The sequence below is a fragment of the Pseudorca crassidens genome, chromosome 5 (genome assembly GCF_039906515.1).
Source record: "Pseudorca crassidens isolate mPseCra1 chromosome 5, mPseCra1.hap1, whole genome shotgun sequence".
In the NCBI taxonomy this organism is placed as follows: domain Eukaryota; kingdom Metazoa; phylum Chordata; class Mammalia; order Artiodactyla; family Delphinidae; genus Pseudorca; species Pseudorca crassidens.
This window is the reverse complement of record NC_090300.1, coordinates 67642730-67660555: the sequence shown is the minus strand read 5'-3', so window position 1 is coordinate 67660555 and position 17826 is coordinate 67642730. Positions and strand designations below refer to the sequence as shown.

The 17826-nt window shown below is 38.7% G+C and overlaps 1 protein-coding gene and 1 pseudogene across 3 annotated transcripts in view; both read left to right on the top strand.

Annotated features, from left to right (window-relative positions):
* Positions 1-15056, top strand: part of EHHADH (enoyl-CoA hydratase and 3-hydroxyacyl CoA dehydrogenase) — a 51833-nt gene extending 36777 nt beyond the window's left edge. For all 3 annotated transcript variants that reach the window (XM_067738320.1, XM_067738318.1, XM_067738319.1), the window contains one exon: positions 11899-15056. In XM_067738320.1, coding sequence (XP_067594421.1) covers positions 11899-13160 — 1262 coding nt within the window. In that variant the 3' untranslated portion in view covers positions 13161-15056. The remainder of the gene's footprint in view (positions 1-11898) is intronic.
* Positions 27-11638, top strand: LOC137224997 (serine/arginine-rich splicing factor 3 pseudogene; annotated as a pseudogene).
* Positions 15057-17826: the final 2770 nt, after the last annotated feature.

Below are 17826 nucleotides of genomic sequence, written 5' to 3'. Positions count from 1 at the left end.
GTAAAGTATTACCATTTGCTTAGGGCCACCAGGTGCCAGGCTGTTTGCCAAACATATCACTTGTTTTAGCTAAGTTAATTTTCACTCCAGCCCATGAACGATCTTTACTTTATATGTGAGGCCTAGAAACACTAACCTTCTCAACAGTGAGCTAATGAAACCCAAGTCGTCTAATGTAGGTCTGTCTGATTCCAGACTCTGGGCATTTTTTAACTCATTTCTACCTCTTCCATGTCTCTCATTCCTGGATTTCCCAACAATGATTATTAATATGTTGCACATTTCAAAGTGTGTGCTGTCACTCCTATAGCTAGGGATTTGGAATGAAGGCTATATCTTTCTGGTCCTTGCATCCATTCGCTTCTCCTGGTTCAAAACCACTATCCTCAAATTCATCTGAACTCTGAAATAGTGGCTTCCCTACTTCTTCCCCTAGAAAATTTCTCAAACAAAATGTCTTCTTTCCTCAGAAGGTAGCTCTCTGATTGCCTTCTTCAGGCCACTTTCCTAAACTTCACTTTCTCTTAGTCTTGGCCCAAGAATGGTCTTGGGTAGATTCCAAACCTCCTGAAATAGTAAGTGAAATGTTATATGTATTAGCTTATATACAGTCTTCTGGGGGAGGAGGTCCAAAGTTTACTAAAAGCATCAACTTTCTTAACCCTCACCCAGCTCTCTAACACCAACCCAGCTTGGAGGGGAAGAGCCCTCTCTACATCTTCTTAGTCTGTGGTGGTTTCAGTCAAGTTTGGGAATAAAATAGTGTGTCTTTAACGCAAACACATTGTGCTCCTCTAGCACTGACTCTGTTCACTTGTGACTTTTTAAGGAGATGCATAAATAGTGTGACAAAGAACTATGAGTATCCCTTTTTTATACTCTTTCAGCAACACCAATATTTGTTCCCAGTTATGTACTTACCCCTTTCTTCTTCCTTGTATTCCTTCAAGCCAAGAATAATTAATGCAAAATAATAGTAAAAGTTTTAAGTTTATCAGAATTTTGTTTGTCAACCATCATTTGAGAATTTCCCTGTTTCCTTATTGTGAGCTTTTTAAAAATACTTCAGGTTTGTGTCTAGCATGGAATGTTTAAAAGTTTAAGGTTGTTTTTTTTTAAGTATACCCCACATTGTTCTGAAAAATATTTGAAAAAGCATTTAAACTGTATAGAAGACAACGTGGATAAAAATAAAGTGAGAGAGTTTGTCATTTCCCCCTTCTTCATGTTTATCCACATCCTGCTCTGCACTTCTTCTTTGTGACACAGCCTCCCGCCGCACCCTGTGTCCTCTGGAACACGCCCACAGCCTCATCTGGTTTACTAATGGCTCCCCCTCTGTCTCCTGCCTGAAACCTGGCTTACCCTGGGCACCTGCTTCTCCTGCAGCCCTGTCAAGAGAATGCTGTTGCTTCTCCCACACTCCATGGACCTCACTGTCACTTCCCAGTTCCCCTCTCAGACCATTACCCCTTTCAGGACACTCTCCTCTGTGGTCCTGCCATCCAGTCGTATCACTTTATCCCTCCTCATTACTGTCAGTGCTCCCCTGCTTTGCCCTCATTTTAGTACCTGGCTCACAGTTATCCTCTGTGGCCCAAATCCTGCTGCCATCTGGTTGTCTTCATCCTCTGTGTGAATAATTCAGCCCTGAATAACCCAGACCTGTTGCTTCTGGGTTCCTTCACCTCCTCAGATCCAGCGACGCTCACCTCACTTCACTTCTGTGACCCATACTTATGGCTTCACCGTAGGTCTTGTCTTTACCCTGAACATTTCTCCACCTCTGAAATGTGAAATCTCACTTTTTCACCACAACCTTGTATTTTCCCACATCCCTTTCTCGGTTATTCTAACTAGTACATGTGTTACTTGATCAGCTCCCCCTATCTTTACTTTCTTCTCTATTCAGTTTTCAGTTCCAGTCATCACTTCAATTACTCTCTTACCAATGTCCTCAAATGCCACGACTCATCCTTTCATTATGCCCCCTGGCAAAACCCCAGCCCTGATGAGCCCAACTTTGCACTTCCATAAGCCTATGTTCTCAGATCAGGTCGGCACAAACTGCAAGTTCACATTCTCCCACCTCACCTGGACTCTCAGGGCTGTCAGAAGGGGAGAAGACTGCAGTTGACCAAACACTGCAGAACCAGTAGTCAAAGCATCCCTTATCCTTTATTTACTTCTCTGAGTAGAAGAGGTTCTTGACTAGATTTAATTCCATGGCAGTTAAAGGCAGTGATTTGGTACAGGAGTAGGACTCCTGGTCCCTGTCTGTGTGTGTTTAATGAGGAAAAATTAAGAAACTAAATTCAATGTAAATGCAATATATACCTATGAAAACATAATTACCAACAGTGAAAAGTTTGGTCTTTCAGCCCTTTGTTCTTGAGAACTTTGAGACCACAAGGTTGTGAAAATAGAAGTTAGTAGCTAAGAACTTTTTGAAAGAAATAGATATTGTTTTCATGTATATTTTGTTTCAGTGATTAAATGAAAAGTATCAGTTTATAGAATTGAAGAAGATCTAAAGTTATAGCTAAGACACTTCTAAAAAGCACTAGTCTGGCCCACTTTGTGGTTTGGATTATGAGCTGTTTGGAGCGCCAGCGGTCCTTCAGCAGACCTGCTCTGAGAGGTGAGCGCCGAGGAGCTCTGCTCCATCTTCACCAGGTGGCCTTCCTTCCCCGCTGTGTTCAGTTCTGAGATATCACCTGCATGACATTATACTTTACAAAGCACTTTCACATAAACTTCTCATTAGTCCTTATTGTCCCTGTGAGTTTATAATCTCTACATGGTAGGAATTTTCAGCTTGGGACCGAAAGCTAGGAGGCCAGGGTTTTGAACCCCCAACTCTACCTCCTATTTACCCAGGCCAAAGTTTAGGATACAAGCTGCTACAATAGTGAGAGTTATCCAGCCCTCTTGTTACTGAGTGAAATGCAGATGCTTAGTAAATTTGGAAACCTAAATGTTTTAAATAATTTAATATATATATTATATTAAATAATTTAATACAATTTAAAAATTAAATATATTCCAGAGAAACTAAATCAGTGATTTCTTATTATTGATAACATTCTTTATTCAAAACCAATTGCCACAGGGGATTAAGAGGCACAAATTACTATGTATAAAATAAATAAGCTACAAGGATATATTGTACAGCACAGGTAATATAGCCAATATTTTATAATAACTTTAAATCCAGTATAATCTATAAAAATTTTGAATCACTATGTTGTACACCTAAAACTAAAGAATATTGTAAATCAACTAAACTTCAATTGAAAAAAAAAGACAATCCCAAAGCTAGTCATTGTAAAGTGTAGAAGAGTTATATATACATGTCTTTCACAAAACATCCACAGTGGGTTGGTTAGGTAACAGGTAACCTGCTGCTGTAACAAATAACAATCTCAGTGGCTTAGCACAATAAAGATCATTTTCCTCCTCACTCCACAGTAATTCTAGAACCAGGTTCTTTCCAAGTAGAGGCTCTGCCATCCTCCTGGATAATAAGGGTCAGCAAATTTTTTCTGTAAAGTTCCAGATAGTAAATGTTTTAGACTTTTGGGCCCATATGGTCTCTGTTGCAACTACTCAACTCTGCTATTGAGGACAAAAACAGCCATAGAGCAATTTCGTGGACGACGGGTGTGCGAGAGCATCTGCGGGTGCCAGGCGGGAGGGGACCGGGAAGACCCAGCTGAGGGTGCGTGGATTTGAGCCTTCGCGTTTCTAACCCGAGATCTTGAAATGCATCGTGATTCCTGTCCGTTGGACTGTAAAGTTTATGTAGGTAATCTCGGAAACAATGGTAACAAGGCTGAATTGGAACAAGCTTTTGGCTATTGTGGACCACTCTGAAGTGTGTGGGTTGCTAGAAACCCTCCCGGCTTCGCTTTTGTTGAATTTGAAGATCCCGAGATGCAGCCGATGCTGTCCAAGAGCTAGATGAGAGAACACTATGTGGCCGCCGAGTAAGAGTAGAACTGTCGAATGGGGAAAAGAGAAGTTGAAATCGTGGGCCGCCTCGTTCTTGGGGTCGTCGCCCTCGAGATGATTATCGGAGGAGGAGTCCTCCACCTCACCACACATCTCCAAGACGGAGAAGCTTCTCCCGCAGCCGGAGGAGGTCCCTTTCTAGATATAGGAGAAGAGAGAGATCACTGTCCCAGGAGAGAAATCACAAGCCGTCCTGATCTTTCTCTGGGTCTCCTAGCCGATCCAGGTCAAATGAAAGGAAATAGAAGACCAGTTTGCAAGAGGAGTGGTGCACAGGAAATAACTTCATTTGACAGGAGTATGTACAGAAAATTCAAGTTTTGTTTGAGACTTCGTAAGTTTGGTGCATTTTTAAAATGTTTTAGCTGTTCACATTTGTTTGTCTCTTGGAACAGTGACACATAAAGATGTAATTCTCTATGGTTTGAAATGGATTATATGAGGCATGTAATATCAAGAATTGTTACTTTACAATGTTCCCTTATGCAAAATTGAATTTGCTTTGAATTTTTAGTCTTGCATAGACTGATAATAAACCTCTAACTCCTGTCCAGCTAAAGTGTGATGTTTAATATTATGGAAACAAAACTGGCAAAAATTGAAAAGACTTTCTGTAGCTGGGCTATGCAGCTGTAGTTAAGCAAGCAGTCTTTAAAAGCTGCTGTGAACACAAGCCAGCAGGTAAAAATAAAAGCTGCACCCTTAAACTAGATTAGAGGTTTAAAAATTCCACTAGTCTTCACCCTGGACAAGAGGTTGTCCGGTGGGTTTAGAATCTAAGAAGTTTCAAGAAAGTTAGTTTACCTTTGCTTTAGGTCATAAGTTCCTTCTGTGATTGCTGTATATGAATACATAGCTCTTTGTAATATTATTTGGAAATTTGAGACTATTCAATATACCAATGTCCTGTTAGTTTAAGGGTACATTGTAGAGCTGAACTTTGAGTTACTGTGCAAGATTTTTTTTCATGCTGTCATTTGTAATATGTTTTGTGAGAATCCTTGGGATTAAAGTTTTGGTTACAAATTGTTGTTTAACCTGAAAGCCTGTTTTTCCTTGCAAAACTAAAATCTGAGCTTGGTACCAATCAAGTCCAGGTATAACATTCCTATTGGAAGCCATACTTACATTTTCTTGTAAAGTGCTTTTGAAAATAAAATATTAACATAATTGAACCCACTAACATGGTTGAACCCACTATTACCATAGTTCTGGTCCCATAGAAGGCAGTTTGTTACACAAATCTTATTTTGTAAGAAACACAATTTGAGACTTTTGAAGTGAAGGGAATTTTTGGTTGTCTACTTAAGTGGTGATACATTTTTAGGAGTAGAAGCCAGTTCAAAGTCCACGATATTCAGTGATCAGCATTTTAAAGTATAGCCACCTGATACATTATAATCCAAAGTTGCTGGTAAAAAAACAAACAAAAAAACCCCAAAAAACTTTAGCACAAAGTAGAACTTTAAACATTCCACAAAGCTTTAAAAATTGCTTCCATTTTATATAATTTGAGGTGTTGCATGGAAATTCTAAATTGATCCATCATGTTGTGAAATTCACTATCTGGTTTAAATGTAACAATGCAGAATTGAATATGGAGGCATGCATAACCTTCTTCTTAGAAATCTAGAGGAGTTGTAATTTCAAATTTTTGTGCAATTAGATTAAATCATAATGCAACAGTCTTTTGGCTTAGTTTCCTTAAATGTACTATTTAAAGATAGTTTTGGATTATGCTGTACTGACTTTCTTTAATATAAAAGATGTCATTGTATTAATCGATAAGGATGTTTTATAAGATACAGATCCTAAACAAATTATTTCCGGTTGTCCTTCTTCACCTTTCATGCACATATCAAGGGAGGAGAGTCCTGGGTGTCACAGGGGGAGATCTGGTGTCAGTGGAGTTCAGTATGAGCCTTGTTACAGAAGACACTTTTAAGACGGCCTATTGATTTACTGGGAGCTCGGGCTTTGGGCCTTTTGTCTTTCGGCATTTCATAGCTTCTTACAACCTTTGTTAGGATCAAGCAAGGCAAGATAGCTAAGAATTCATGGAAGTAATATGGTACATCAATATTACACTGCTCTTATAAATCTACATGGGCATTTTTGGCAGTATACAACTTGCAGAGTCTTAAATTGGAAGGGTTTCTGTAAAAAGGATAGTGGATTGTAGCTATAATGTGGCTAATACAGACCTGATATAAAATTAACCTCCAGGATTTAACCTTAGAGTCCAAATTTGCAATCACTTTAACCAGAAAACGTAGCACAATTTTATGGCTTGTTAAAAATATGGAAGATAGAAATCGTTAAAACCTTACATTCTACATTTAAATTGTGGCTATTAAAAAGTTTAGTTACTTTGATTTCTGAAATTAACAAGTCCCGTTGGCCAGTTTTGTCTTGCATTCTCAGTTGAGTATGATACTGAAAGCAGTCACAGAGACTTTGACTTGTGGTTTAATGATTACAGGTGTTCACTAGAGGTCACTTAATAATACTTGGTGATAATTTAAGGAACATATGTAAGGATTATAGTTGGTTTTTATGCTTTCAAGAATAGTTAATATTCTATGGTTCTCTGTTCATTGTGGGTTACTTCTGACCTCCATGTCTTAAGCAGAAAGGTAAATACAAAGATAAATTAGCCAGAGAAATTTTAATTTTATGAGATGTAGATACATTTTACCTACTGTTTCTATGCTTTTTTACAGTTCCTTAAAAGGTCATGTGATCAGTAGATGGCATCACCACCTTTTTAGATTCACCCATGCCTGAATGGAAAGTCCTGGTTGCTTTTTACTGTAGAGTTATGGTTTATATTCTTACAGTGTTTCTTTTTCAGGAATGGTGTTTTCCAGGCCTACTGACTCATTTTTCCATCCCTAATTATATAAGAACCACTGGTTTACTACTTTGTATTAGTGTGCTTTTATTTTCAGAATCCCCAACATGATTTAGTTGTCGGACCTGGTTGGTGGTAATATCTTCTGGTTGTATATTTCTGTACTAGACTGTTGCCTTCTGGTTTTCCTTTTTTTTTTTTTTGAGAACATGAAAGATTTTTATAATTAAAGTAGCTGAAGAAAAAACACGGCCATAGACAATACAAAAACAAATCAGTGTGATTGATTCCAGTAAAACTTTATTTATGGACACTAAAATTTGAATTTGATATAATTTTCCTGTGTCACAAAATATTCTTATTCTTTCATTTTCAGCTATTTAAAATGTAAAAATATTCTTAGCTCACCAGCAGTACACAAGCAGGCAGTGGGCTGGATGCAACCTGCAGGCCAGTATCTGCTCTAGGGTCTCCTCCAAAGCCTCAGAGTTGTTCTCTGCATCCTCTATACCCAGGTGGTAATGAAGGATTTTGTGGGTGATTTTAGGGGCCAGTCGTGATCCCACACCACCCTCTTCCCCATTCCCTTGACCAGAATTAGTTACAGGCCCTACCAGGATACCAGAGGTCTAGAAAGTACAGGCTTCTATGTGCCCAGGAAGAAAATGAAATGGTGTGGGAAAGAAATAGCAACCTCTTTGCCATCGAATAATTTTTCTACATTTTCCATCCTTCTTGCCTTTTTTTTTTTAAATAATTAGTTTATTTATTTATTTATTTTTGGCTGTGTTGGGTCTTCGTTTCTGTGTGAGGGCTTTCTCTAGTTGCAGCGAGCGGGGGCCACTCTTCATCGCGGTGCGCGGGCCTCTCACTGTCGCGGCCTCTCTTGTTGCGGAGCACAAGCTCCAGACGTGCAGGCTCAGTACTTGTGGCTCACAGGCCTAGTTGCTCTGCGGCATGTGGGATCTTCCCAGACCAGGACTCGAACCCGTGTCCCCTGCATTGGCAGGCAGATTCTCAACCACTGCCCCACCAGGGAAGCCCCCTTCTTGCCTTTTTAAAAAATATTTCTCACTTTTCTTTTCCCTTTCCCAGCTGGGTGGTTCAACTTCTCCAATTTCACTGTTTTAGTTTGATCTTTCTTTAAATATTTCTTCAAATATCTTTATCTTGAAGTTTTTCTTGACTCATCCAACCAAAAATAATCTCTTTCCTTTGAATCACCAAAGAAATTTGAACTTCTCTCATCACTTACTTTACCTTTAAGGGTGGATATTTATGAACTTTTTCCTTTCCCACCACTAGATTATAAGTTCCTTGAGGGTTGGTACTACTCATATTTTTAATAACAGTTTTATTGAGGTGAAACATATGTCATAAAATTCACCCATTTAAAGAGTACAATTCAACATAAAATGCTGCAGCTGCTGAAAAAAAGTATGGCAATCCCTCCAAAAATTAAAAATAGAATTACCATATGATTCAGCAATTCCACTTCTGGGTATATCAAAAAGAATTGAAGGCAGGGACTCAAACGGGTATTTGTATAATCATGTCCATAGCAGAATTATTCACAATAGTGGACTAATGGTGGAAGAAACCCAAATGTCCATTAACAGATGAATGAATAAACAAAATGTGGTACATATATATATTCAAAGGGCTAAAAGGTGGGAAATTCTGATACACGCTACAACATGAATAAACCTGGAGGCTATTCTACTAAGAGAAATGAGCTAGTCACAAAAGGACAAATACTATTTGATTCCACTTATATGAGGCACCTAGAGTAGTCTTTGTTGAAAAAGACTAGAGTAGTCAAAATTATAAAGATAGAAAGTAGAATGATGGTTGCCAGGGGCTGGGGAGAGGGCAAAATGGGGAGTTATTGTTTAATGAGTACAGAGTTTCAGGTTTTTTTTTTTTTTTTTTTTTGTGGTACGCGGGCCTCTCACTGTTGTGGCCTCTCCCGTTGCGGAGCACAGGCTCCGGATGCGCAGGCTCAGCGGCCACGGCTCACGGGCCCAGCCGCTCCGCGGCATGTGGGATCTTCCTGGACTGGGGCACGAACCCGTGTTCCCCACATCGGCAGGCGGACTCTCAACCACTGCGCCACCAGGGAAGCCCAGAGTTTCAGTTTTGCAAGATGAAAAGCGTTCTGGAGATGAGATGGGTGGTGGTGCTGGTTGCACAACTCTGTGAATGTACTTAATGCCCCTGAACTGTACACTTAGAAATGGTTATGATGTTAAGTTTTATGTTATATGTATTTTACTGCAATTACAACATTTTTAAAAGACATAGTAACAATGTCACCAAAAAGAGAGTACACTTAAGTGGTTTTTAGATATTCATAAAGTTGTGTAGCCATTGCCACAAAAAATTTTAGAACATTTCCATCACTTTAAAAAGAAACCCTGTACCCATTTGCAGTTATTCCTCATTGCCCATCCTCCCAGCTCCTGGCAACTACTAATCTACTTTCTGTCTCTGTGGATGTTCCTATTCTGGACATGTCATATAAATGGAATCATATAACAAGTAAACTTTTGCATCCAACTGTAACTTAGCATAATGTTTTTTAAGGCTCATCCATGTTATAGGATGTACCATTTAGTTTTACGGCTGAGTAATATTCCACTGGAGAGACATACCACCTTTTGTTTATCCATGTTGATGACATTTGGCTTGTTTCTTCTTTTTGGCTATTTTGAATAATGCTGCTATGAACATCTATGTACAAGTTTTGTGTGGATGTATGTCTTCATTTCTCTTGGGTTATGTATATACCTACCTACCTACCTACCTAGGAATGGAATTGCTGGATCGTATGGTAACTGCACGTTTAACATTTTGAGGAACTTCCAGCTTGTTTTCTACTGCAACAGCACCATTTTACAATTTGCCAGCAGTGAATCAGGGTATCACATCCTCACCAGAATTGTTATTGTCTGTCTTTTTAAATTATAGCTATCCTAGTGGGTATGAAGTGGTAGCTCATTGTGGTTTTGTTCTGCATTTCCATAGTGACTAATGATGTTAGGCATCTCTTCATATGCTTATTGGCCATTTGTATATCTTCTTTGGAGAAATGTTTAATTGATCCTTTGCCTAATTTTATTTTATTTTTTAAAAATTTTTATTGGAGGGCTTCCCTGGTGGCACAGTGGTTGAGAGTCCGCCTGCCAGTGCGGGGAACACGGGTTTGTGCCCCGGCCCGGGAAGATCCCACATGCCGCGGAGCGGCTGGGCCCGTGAGCCATGGCCGCTGAACCTGAGAGTCCGGAGCCTGTGCTCTGCAAGGGGTGAGGCCACAGCAGTGAGAGGCCCGCGTACCGCAAAAAAAAAAAAAAAAAAAATTTTATTGGAGTATAGTTGATTTACAATGTTGTGTTAGTTTCAGGTGTACAGCAAAGTGAGTGTTATACATATACATATATCCACTCTTTTTTAGATTCTTTTCCCATATAGACCATTATAGAGTATTGAGTAGAGCTCCCTGTGCTATACAGTAGGTCCTTATTAGTTATCTCTTTTATATATAGTAGTGTGTTTATATCAATCCTAATCTTTCCATTTATCCCTCCCCCCACTTACCCCCTGGTAACCATGTTTGTTTTTTATATCTGTAACTCTATTTCTGTTTTGTAGATAAGTTCATTTGTACCCTTTTTTTAGATTCCACATGTAAGCGATATCATATGATATTTGTCTTTGTCTGTCTGACTTACTTCACTCAGTATGAGAATATCTAGGTCCATTGATGTTGCTGCAGATTCCTTTGCCTAATTTTAAATTGAGCTGTCTTTTTATTGTCGAGTTTGAGTTCTTTATATATTCTGATACAAGTACCTTATCAGATATATGATTTGCAAATATTTTCTCCTATTCTATGGGGGTTTTTTCACTTTCTTTATTGTGTCCTTCAAAGCACAGAAGTTTTTAATTTTGATAGTGTCCAATTTATCTATTTTTTTCTTTTATTGCTTATGCTCTTGGTGTCATTTCTAAGAAACTGTTGCCTAATCCAAGGTCATGAAGATTTACTCATAAGAGTTTTACAGTTTTAGCTCTTACTTTGGCCTTTGATCCACTTTGAGTGATCCACTTTGATCTACTTTTGTATATGGTGTGAGGTAGAAGTTCAACAAAATTCTTTCACATGTGGATATCAGCTGTCCCAGCACCTTTGTTGAAAAAGACTATTCTTTCCCCCCATATTGGCACCCTTGTCAAAAATTGATTTTCCATAAATGTATGAGTTTATTTCAGGACTCTCAATTCTATCTCATTGATCTATATGTCTATCCTTATTCCAGTATCACACTGTCTTGAATAGTGTAGATTTGTCAAAAGTTTTGAAATTGGAAAGAGTTTGTTCTTTTTTTTTTCTATATTGTTTTGGTTATTCTGGATTTCTTGTATTTCTATATGACTTGTAGGATCAGCTTGTTAATTTCTGCCAAAAAAACAGTTGGATTTTTCATAGTGATTGCACTGGATCTGCAGATTGATTTGGGTAATATTGCCATCTTAACAATATTAAGTCTTCTGATCCACGACCATGGGATGTCTTTCCATTTATTTAGGTTTTATTTAATTTCTTTCAACAATGTTCTTTTGTTATTAGTGTACAAGTCTTACAATTCTTCCTTAAATTTATTCTGAAGTATTCTTTTTAATGCTATTATAAGTGGAATTGTTTTCTTAATTTCATATTCAGATTATTCATTGCTAGTATATATAAATAAAACTGATTTTTGTATATTGCTCTTGTATCCTGCAACCTTGCTGAACTTGTTTATTATTTCTAATAGCATGTGTGTGTTTGTGTGTGAATCCTACTTACTGTTATACCTTCTGAATCACTTAATACAGTGCCTAGCCTTAACTAGTATTCAATCCATTTGTAGTCCTTGAATTTGTATCTTTGAATGCCACGTTTCCACAGAAGCCTTCCATTCACTGAGTAATTTCTCAGTTGCCAATACCATTGAATCATTCTTTTTCTCCTTCACTCTTATCTACAGGCTTGGGAACAATGGGCCGAGGCATTGCCATATCTTTTGCAATGGCCAAAATCCCTGTGATTGCTGTAGAATCAGACAAGAAGCAGCTAGAGACTGCAAACAAGATAATAACCTCCATCTTAGAAAAGGAAGTGTCCAAAATGCAGCAGAGTGGCCACTCTTGGTCAGGACCAAAACCCAGGTTAACTACATCTATAAAAGAGCTTAGTGGTGTAGATTTAGTTATTGAAGCAGTATTTGAGGAAAGGAACCTGAAGAAACAGGTCTTTGCTGAACTGTCAGCCGTGTGCAAGCCAGAAGCATTTCTGTGCACCAACACTTCAGCCCTGGACATTGATGAGATTGCTTCTTCCAGTGATCGTCCTCACTTGGTCATTGGCACCCACTTCTTCTCACCAGCTCACATCATGAAGTTGTTAGAGGTTATTCCCAGCCGATACTCTTCCCCCACTACCATTGCCACTATTATGAATTTATCAAAAAAGATTAACAAAATTGGAGTAGTGGTAGGCAACTGTTTTGGATTTGTTGGGAATCGAATGTTGAAGCCTTATTATAATCAGACATATTTCTTATTGGAAGAAGGCAGTAAACCAGAGGAGATAGATCAGGTGCTGGAAGAGTTTGGTTTCAAAATGGGACCTTTTAGAGTGTCTGATCTTGCTGGATTGGATGTAGGTTGGAAATCCCGAAAAGGGCAAGGTCTTACTGGACCTACATTGCCTCCAGGAACTCCCTCCCGAAAGCGAGGCAGCTGGAGATATTGCCCAATTCCTGATATGCTCTGTGAATCAGGACGATTTGGCCAGAAGACAGGTGAGGGTTGGTACCTTTATGATAAGCCGTTGGGTAGGATTCACAAACCTAATCCCTGGCTTTCCAAATTTCTGACACAGTACAGAGAAACCTATAACATTGAACCACGTATCATTAGCCGGGATGAGATCCTCGAGCGCTGCTTATATTCACTCATCAATGAAGCATTCCGCATCTTGGGAGAAGGGATGGCGGCTACCCCAGAGCACATTGATGTGGTCTATTTACACGGGTATGGATGGCCAAGGCACAGGGGTGGGCCCATGTTCTATGCTTCCACAGTTGGGTTGCCCACAGTGGTAGAGAAGTTGCAGAAATATCACAGGCAGAATCCTGATATTCCCCAACTGGAGCCTTGTGACTATCTGAAAAAACTGGCTTCCCAGGGAAACCCTCCTCTGAAAGAGTGGCAAAGCTTGGCAGGACCCCCCAGCAGTAAATTGTGATTCAGCCTTTCAGGTTTTGCCTCACATGCTGGCATCAGGTAGTGCTCACTGAATTTCAGTGAAACTAAATCCAAAGATCCAAAGTAAGATTGCTCTGAAATGCAAAGCAAAAGAAGTAATTGGCCAGCTAAAACTCTTCTTTGGGTCTTTGTCTGATGAAGATTCTAATGGGTCAGATCTTTAGGAATGTGCTTCCTATGCCTGGGAATCTGTCCCTATCAGATAAATTATTTCAATCTCAGTGAATAAACTTATGTTAACACCATAATCACTAAGGAAAGAGCCTCAGGAATAAGTTGAGGTTCCCAAGTTCTTTGATCATTGGAGAAATATGTCATTAATTATTCACTGATACGTGTATAAATTCATTTGAGCCCTTTCAACCTCACACACGTAGCACCGATAGGAAATCTTATGGACCCTTCATTCAACAGACACTCATCATGCACCCCTGAGCATCTTACACAGCTCTTGACAGACCTAGAGTCCAGAGGGACATTAATCCAGCAAGGAAGCCTATGATACATTTCACTTCGGTCTCAGAGGTGGAGTGAAGATGGTTGGCAGGGTAGAGTCAGCAGTGAGGGTCTCTATGAGTGAGCTTGGAAAGCTGCCAAGGGAGAGGCAGAGGCAGTAGTCAGAGGTAGAGTATCAATGGCAGAACAGTGTTGAAGTTTAGGCAAAACACAATTGAGAGTTGGTGAGGAAACCACATACTTCAGACCAGAATAGGGAGGTCAGGATAGCTTGGCAAGTCATGCTCAATATAACACTTCTGTCCAAGGCCCATGTGCACAGTTGTCCTTGCTGCTTGCAAGAGGCTCAGTAACATTTTATGATAATTTCCTCAAGACCACTGGATGTCCACAACCTGGTCTTTATTTACTCTTCTAGTCAGACAGAAGTAATGGAAAGTAGTTAAGTTGTTGACTTAGTGTAAGAAGAGATCTCAGGGATCTAACCTCGTCTAATTCTGTGATAAAGTCATGATGCATTTCCCGGTCATGATATGCCTTTGTGATGTTGGGTATGAAATCTTAGCAAGTCTAAAATTATTGTAAAACAAATTTTGTTTAATTTTGTTATAAGAACTCTTTTTACTTTTTGCCTTGTATGGTTAAATGTTGAGGGGCTAGTCAACACAAAAACTTGTACACAAATGTTTATAGCAGAATTATTCATAATAGCCCCACATTGGAAACAACCCAAATGTCCATCAACTGATGAATGGATAAATAAAATGTAGAATAGCCGTACAATAGGATATTATTTAGTCATAAAAAGAAATGAAGTGCTAATACATGCTACAACATGATGAACCTTGAAAATATTATGCTAAGTGAAAAAATAGGCAAATCTATTGAGATAGAAAGCAGATTACAGCTTGCCTAAGGCTGGAATGATTGGGGGTGGGGAATAGGGAGTGGTTGTTAATGGGTACAAGGTTTCTTTCTGGGTTGATGAAAATGTTCTGAAATTATTGTGGTGATGGTTGCATAACTCTGTAAATCTGCTAAAAACCATTGACTTGTATACCTTAAATGTGTGAACTGTATGGTATGTGAATTATATCTTAATACAGTTAATAAATAAGTAAACAAACAAACAAATGGGCTTAGGTTATTGTCCTTCAGGATGATGTAAATGAACTGGTTTTTTTTTACAATATTTTCACCAGTGAACCCAAACAAAATTACCAAAAGTTCTGATAGAGAAATCTTGAAGGAATATAGCATAAGTTTTCCATTGTACAAAACAAACCAAAAAAACTTCTAGAGTGTGCTTTGAGTTGTAGTTCAATTTAGAATAATTTTTGAGATGTGTATTGCTGGATTTTATATAAATTGGTCCTTGAAATTAAAGACATCAATAGAAAAAAATTCCTGAAAATAGTAACTCTGTCTCCAAAGTGTCTTAGTTTCAAATTAATGTAAACTTATTTCAAATTCATACACACATCAACTTTTTCTTCTTTAGACCTTGAGTAGATTTCAATTTTGAGTTCTCTTTTTTTTGAGTTCTTAAAACTTATTTTCATCCTACATTCTCCTTTAGATTGGGGTTTTGAAACTAGAGTGTCTATGAATAGATTTTGAGTCAATAATCCCTGAAACTTTGTGCTAACATTTGTGTATATGTATCTGAGTGCATTGCTTAGAAAACGTGCCATATCTTACATTGTATTCTCTGACATGTCTATGACCCAATAAATGTTAAGGACCAATACTTTATATATTGATATAAAATGGGAAGAAGAAGCATGAGTTCAATTATCCTTATTTTGTGTCAAGGGAGGCAAGACTGATTCAAACTGTTGGGTCCCATAAACAGCAGTGGCTAATATGAAGAAACCTTTCCAGGATATCCCATCCCATTATTGAAAATGCACTTGCTTAAAGACTTATTTTGTTTTTGTTAATAATTTTAAAACTATCTTTTTTTAAAAAAACACATTCTAAATGACATGTTAAAAATATGTTCTAATGGTAATTGGCTCTGACAAGAGCTACATATTAGAGGCACCCTTGAAGCTTTGACATAATACTCCAGCTTTAAAGATGAGACTAATTATGTTCCTTAAATCAGGAAAGCCACCGTGCAGCTGCGGTTGCTCTCTACTTATTCATTTCCAGCAGGAACAGGTGTGCTCGCAAGAAAGAAAGTGAGGGATCCTAAACTCCCCTGATTAATGATGTGACAGAAATGTGCACGCAAATCATATTCCACAGCACTGTAGAAACCTGAAATTTCTAGGGTCTTACACTTGTCTTTAGAATAGACACCTAGAAATTCAGAAATGTTGCAGATTCACTAGATTAGCTGAACCCTCTTGGTAGCCATTGATGAAATTAATATAAATCAAGTTCTCTGGACTATGTTTAGAAACAGCTTTCTTCAAGAACAGAATAGTTTTTGACTCTTCTTGGGACTGTCAATGCCACATGATTATTTTGCCAGTTTACGTGTATTTCGATATTAACAGACAAGTTACACTGCTTCCCTGCAGGACAGCAACCTTACACAACTCTGAGGGACACCATTTATACCCTGCTCCAAGGGACTGCCGTTCACATAGAAATAATGTGAACAGTACCCTGTAGAGTTGTGCAACACCCAGTATTGTTTCCAGGGCACGCCGTGTAGAGGTTTCAAGCCCCAAAACAGTTTCTTCTCTTTATTGCTGTAAGTATCTCTCTAAACAAAGTTGACAAAAGTAGAGGGAAAGTCTCCATTTAGATTGGTGTCTCCAGTGGACCAAATTTTTAGAAAAGATTACATTTGACCCTTGAACAGCTCAGGTTTGAAAAATTCCATTTTTTCAATGGTAAATACTTTTGTACTACACCATTCACAGTTGATTGAATCTGCTGTTACAGGGGAACCATAGATACTGAGGAACCATGTATATGGAGGGCCCACTATAAATTATAGATGGATTTTTAGACTGGGAGAAGAGTCAATACCCCTAACCCCAGCCTTGTTCAAGGTTCAACTGTACGTCTTGTCTGTTCTTCTTAGTATTTTTTTTTCTAGCACCCTGAGAAAGAGGAACGTGAGAGAGATGAACAGGGCTTTTAATTCTTGTCAAAAGAATTCCAGGGTATTTTAATTGTAATATTTATTTGTTCTCTTTCACCAAACCTAAAATAGCCTAGCTGAGTGATGCCTGAAAGCATCTGATAAAATGATAGGCACAGAGCTGATGCAATCGACCTTGTGTCCATCTTTCCACCTTCTCTAAGAGAGCACAGAAGCAGTTGCTAATTCTGGACATAATATGAGATCCTTAGGATGGGGTACAGCAAAACCTTCTCCAACCAAATCATAAGTGCACTTGGATTCCTGAAGACCGCCAAGGCCTAAAGAATCGCTGATTTGTAAGTTTTGGCAGAGACTGTTGGCTGTCTCCCAAAGTTTCTCTTCTCTAGCAATAAACTTCTCAATTTTTAGCTGAGTATTTGGTTGTTCAGAATAAATGGTATTATTGTCAGCTTCTCTTGCATCCAGTTGTGAACACGTGACTGAGATCCAGACAATAGGATGTAAGTGGCAGTGTCACATGGCAGATTTTGGGAAACTACCTTAAGGATCAGATGATATGCATCCTTTTCCAGTTTCTTTTTTTTCCCCTTCCTCCATCTTGCTGCCTGGAACATAGATGTGAAGGCTGGAGGTCAACCCACTATACTGGACCACAAGGACAAAATTCCCTAGGGATTAGCAGAAAGGAAGGCTGCAAAGAGCTTGGTCCCCCAAGACCTCATGGAGCAGAGTTGCTACTCTGCCTTCCAACAGTCATTTGTGTGAGAGAGAAATCAACTCCCATTATGGGTAAGACCCTGTTTTTGTAGTTCTTTAATTCCTCGCAGCTGACCCTAAGTAATGCAGGTGGGGTCCAAGAATGAGTGGGTTTTGTTTTGTTTTGTTTCTGTTTTTCTCAGTGCCATAGGTCATTCTGACACACAGGCAGCTTTGAGAATCTAATCTCATTAAACAGGATTTCTTGTTTTAAGAAAAACATTTTTTTGCCAGTGTGATGTCTTTTTCAACTTGATGTTGAATTGCTAATAAACTTGTATGTTATGTTTCACATATAATTGTTGTAGGCAATTCATGGAGACACCACCAAGAACCTGAACATAATTTAAAAACTAGACCACAAGGA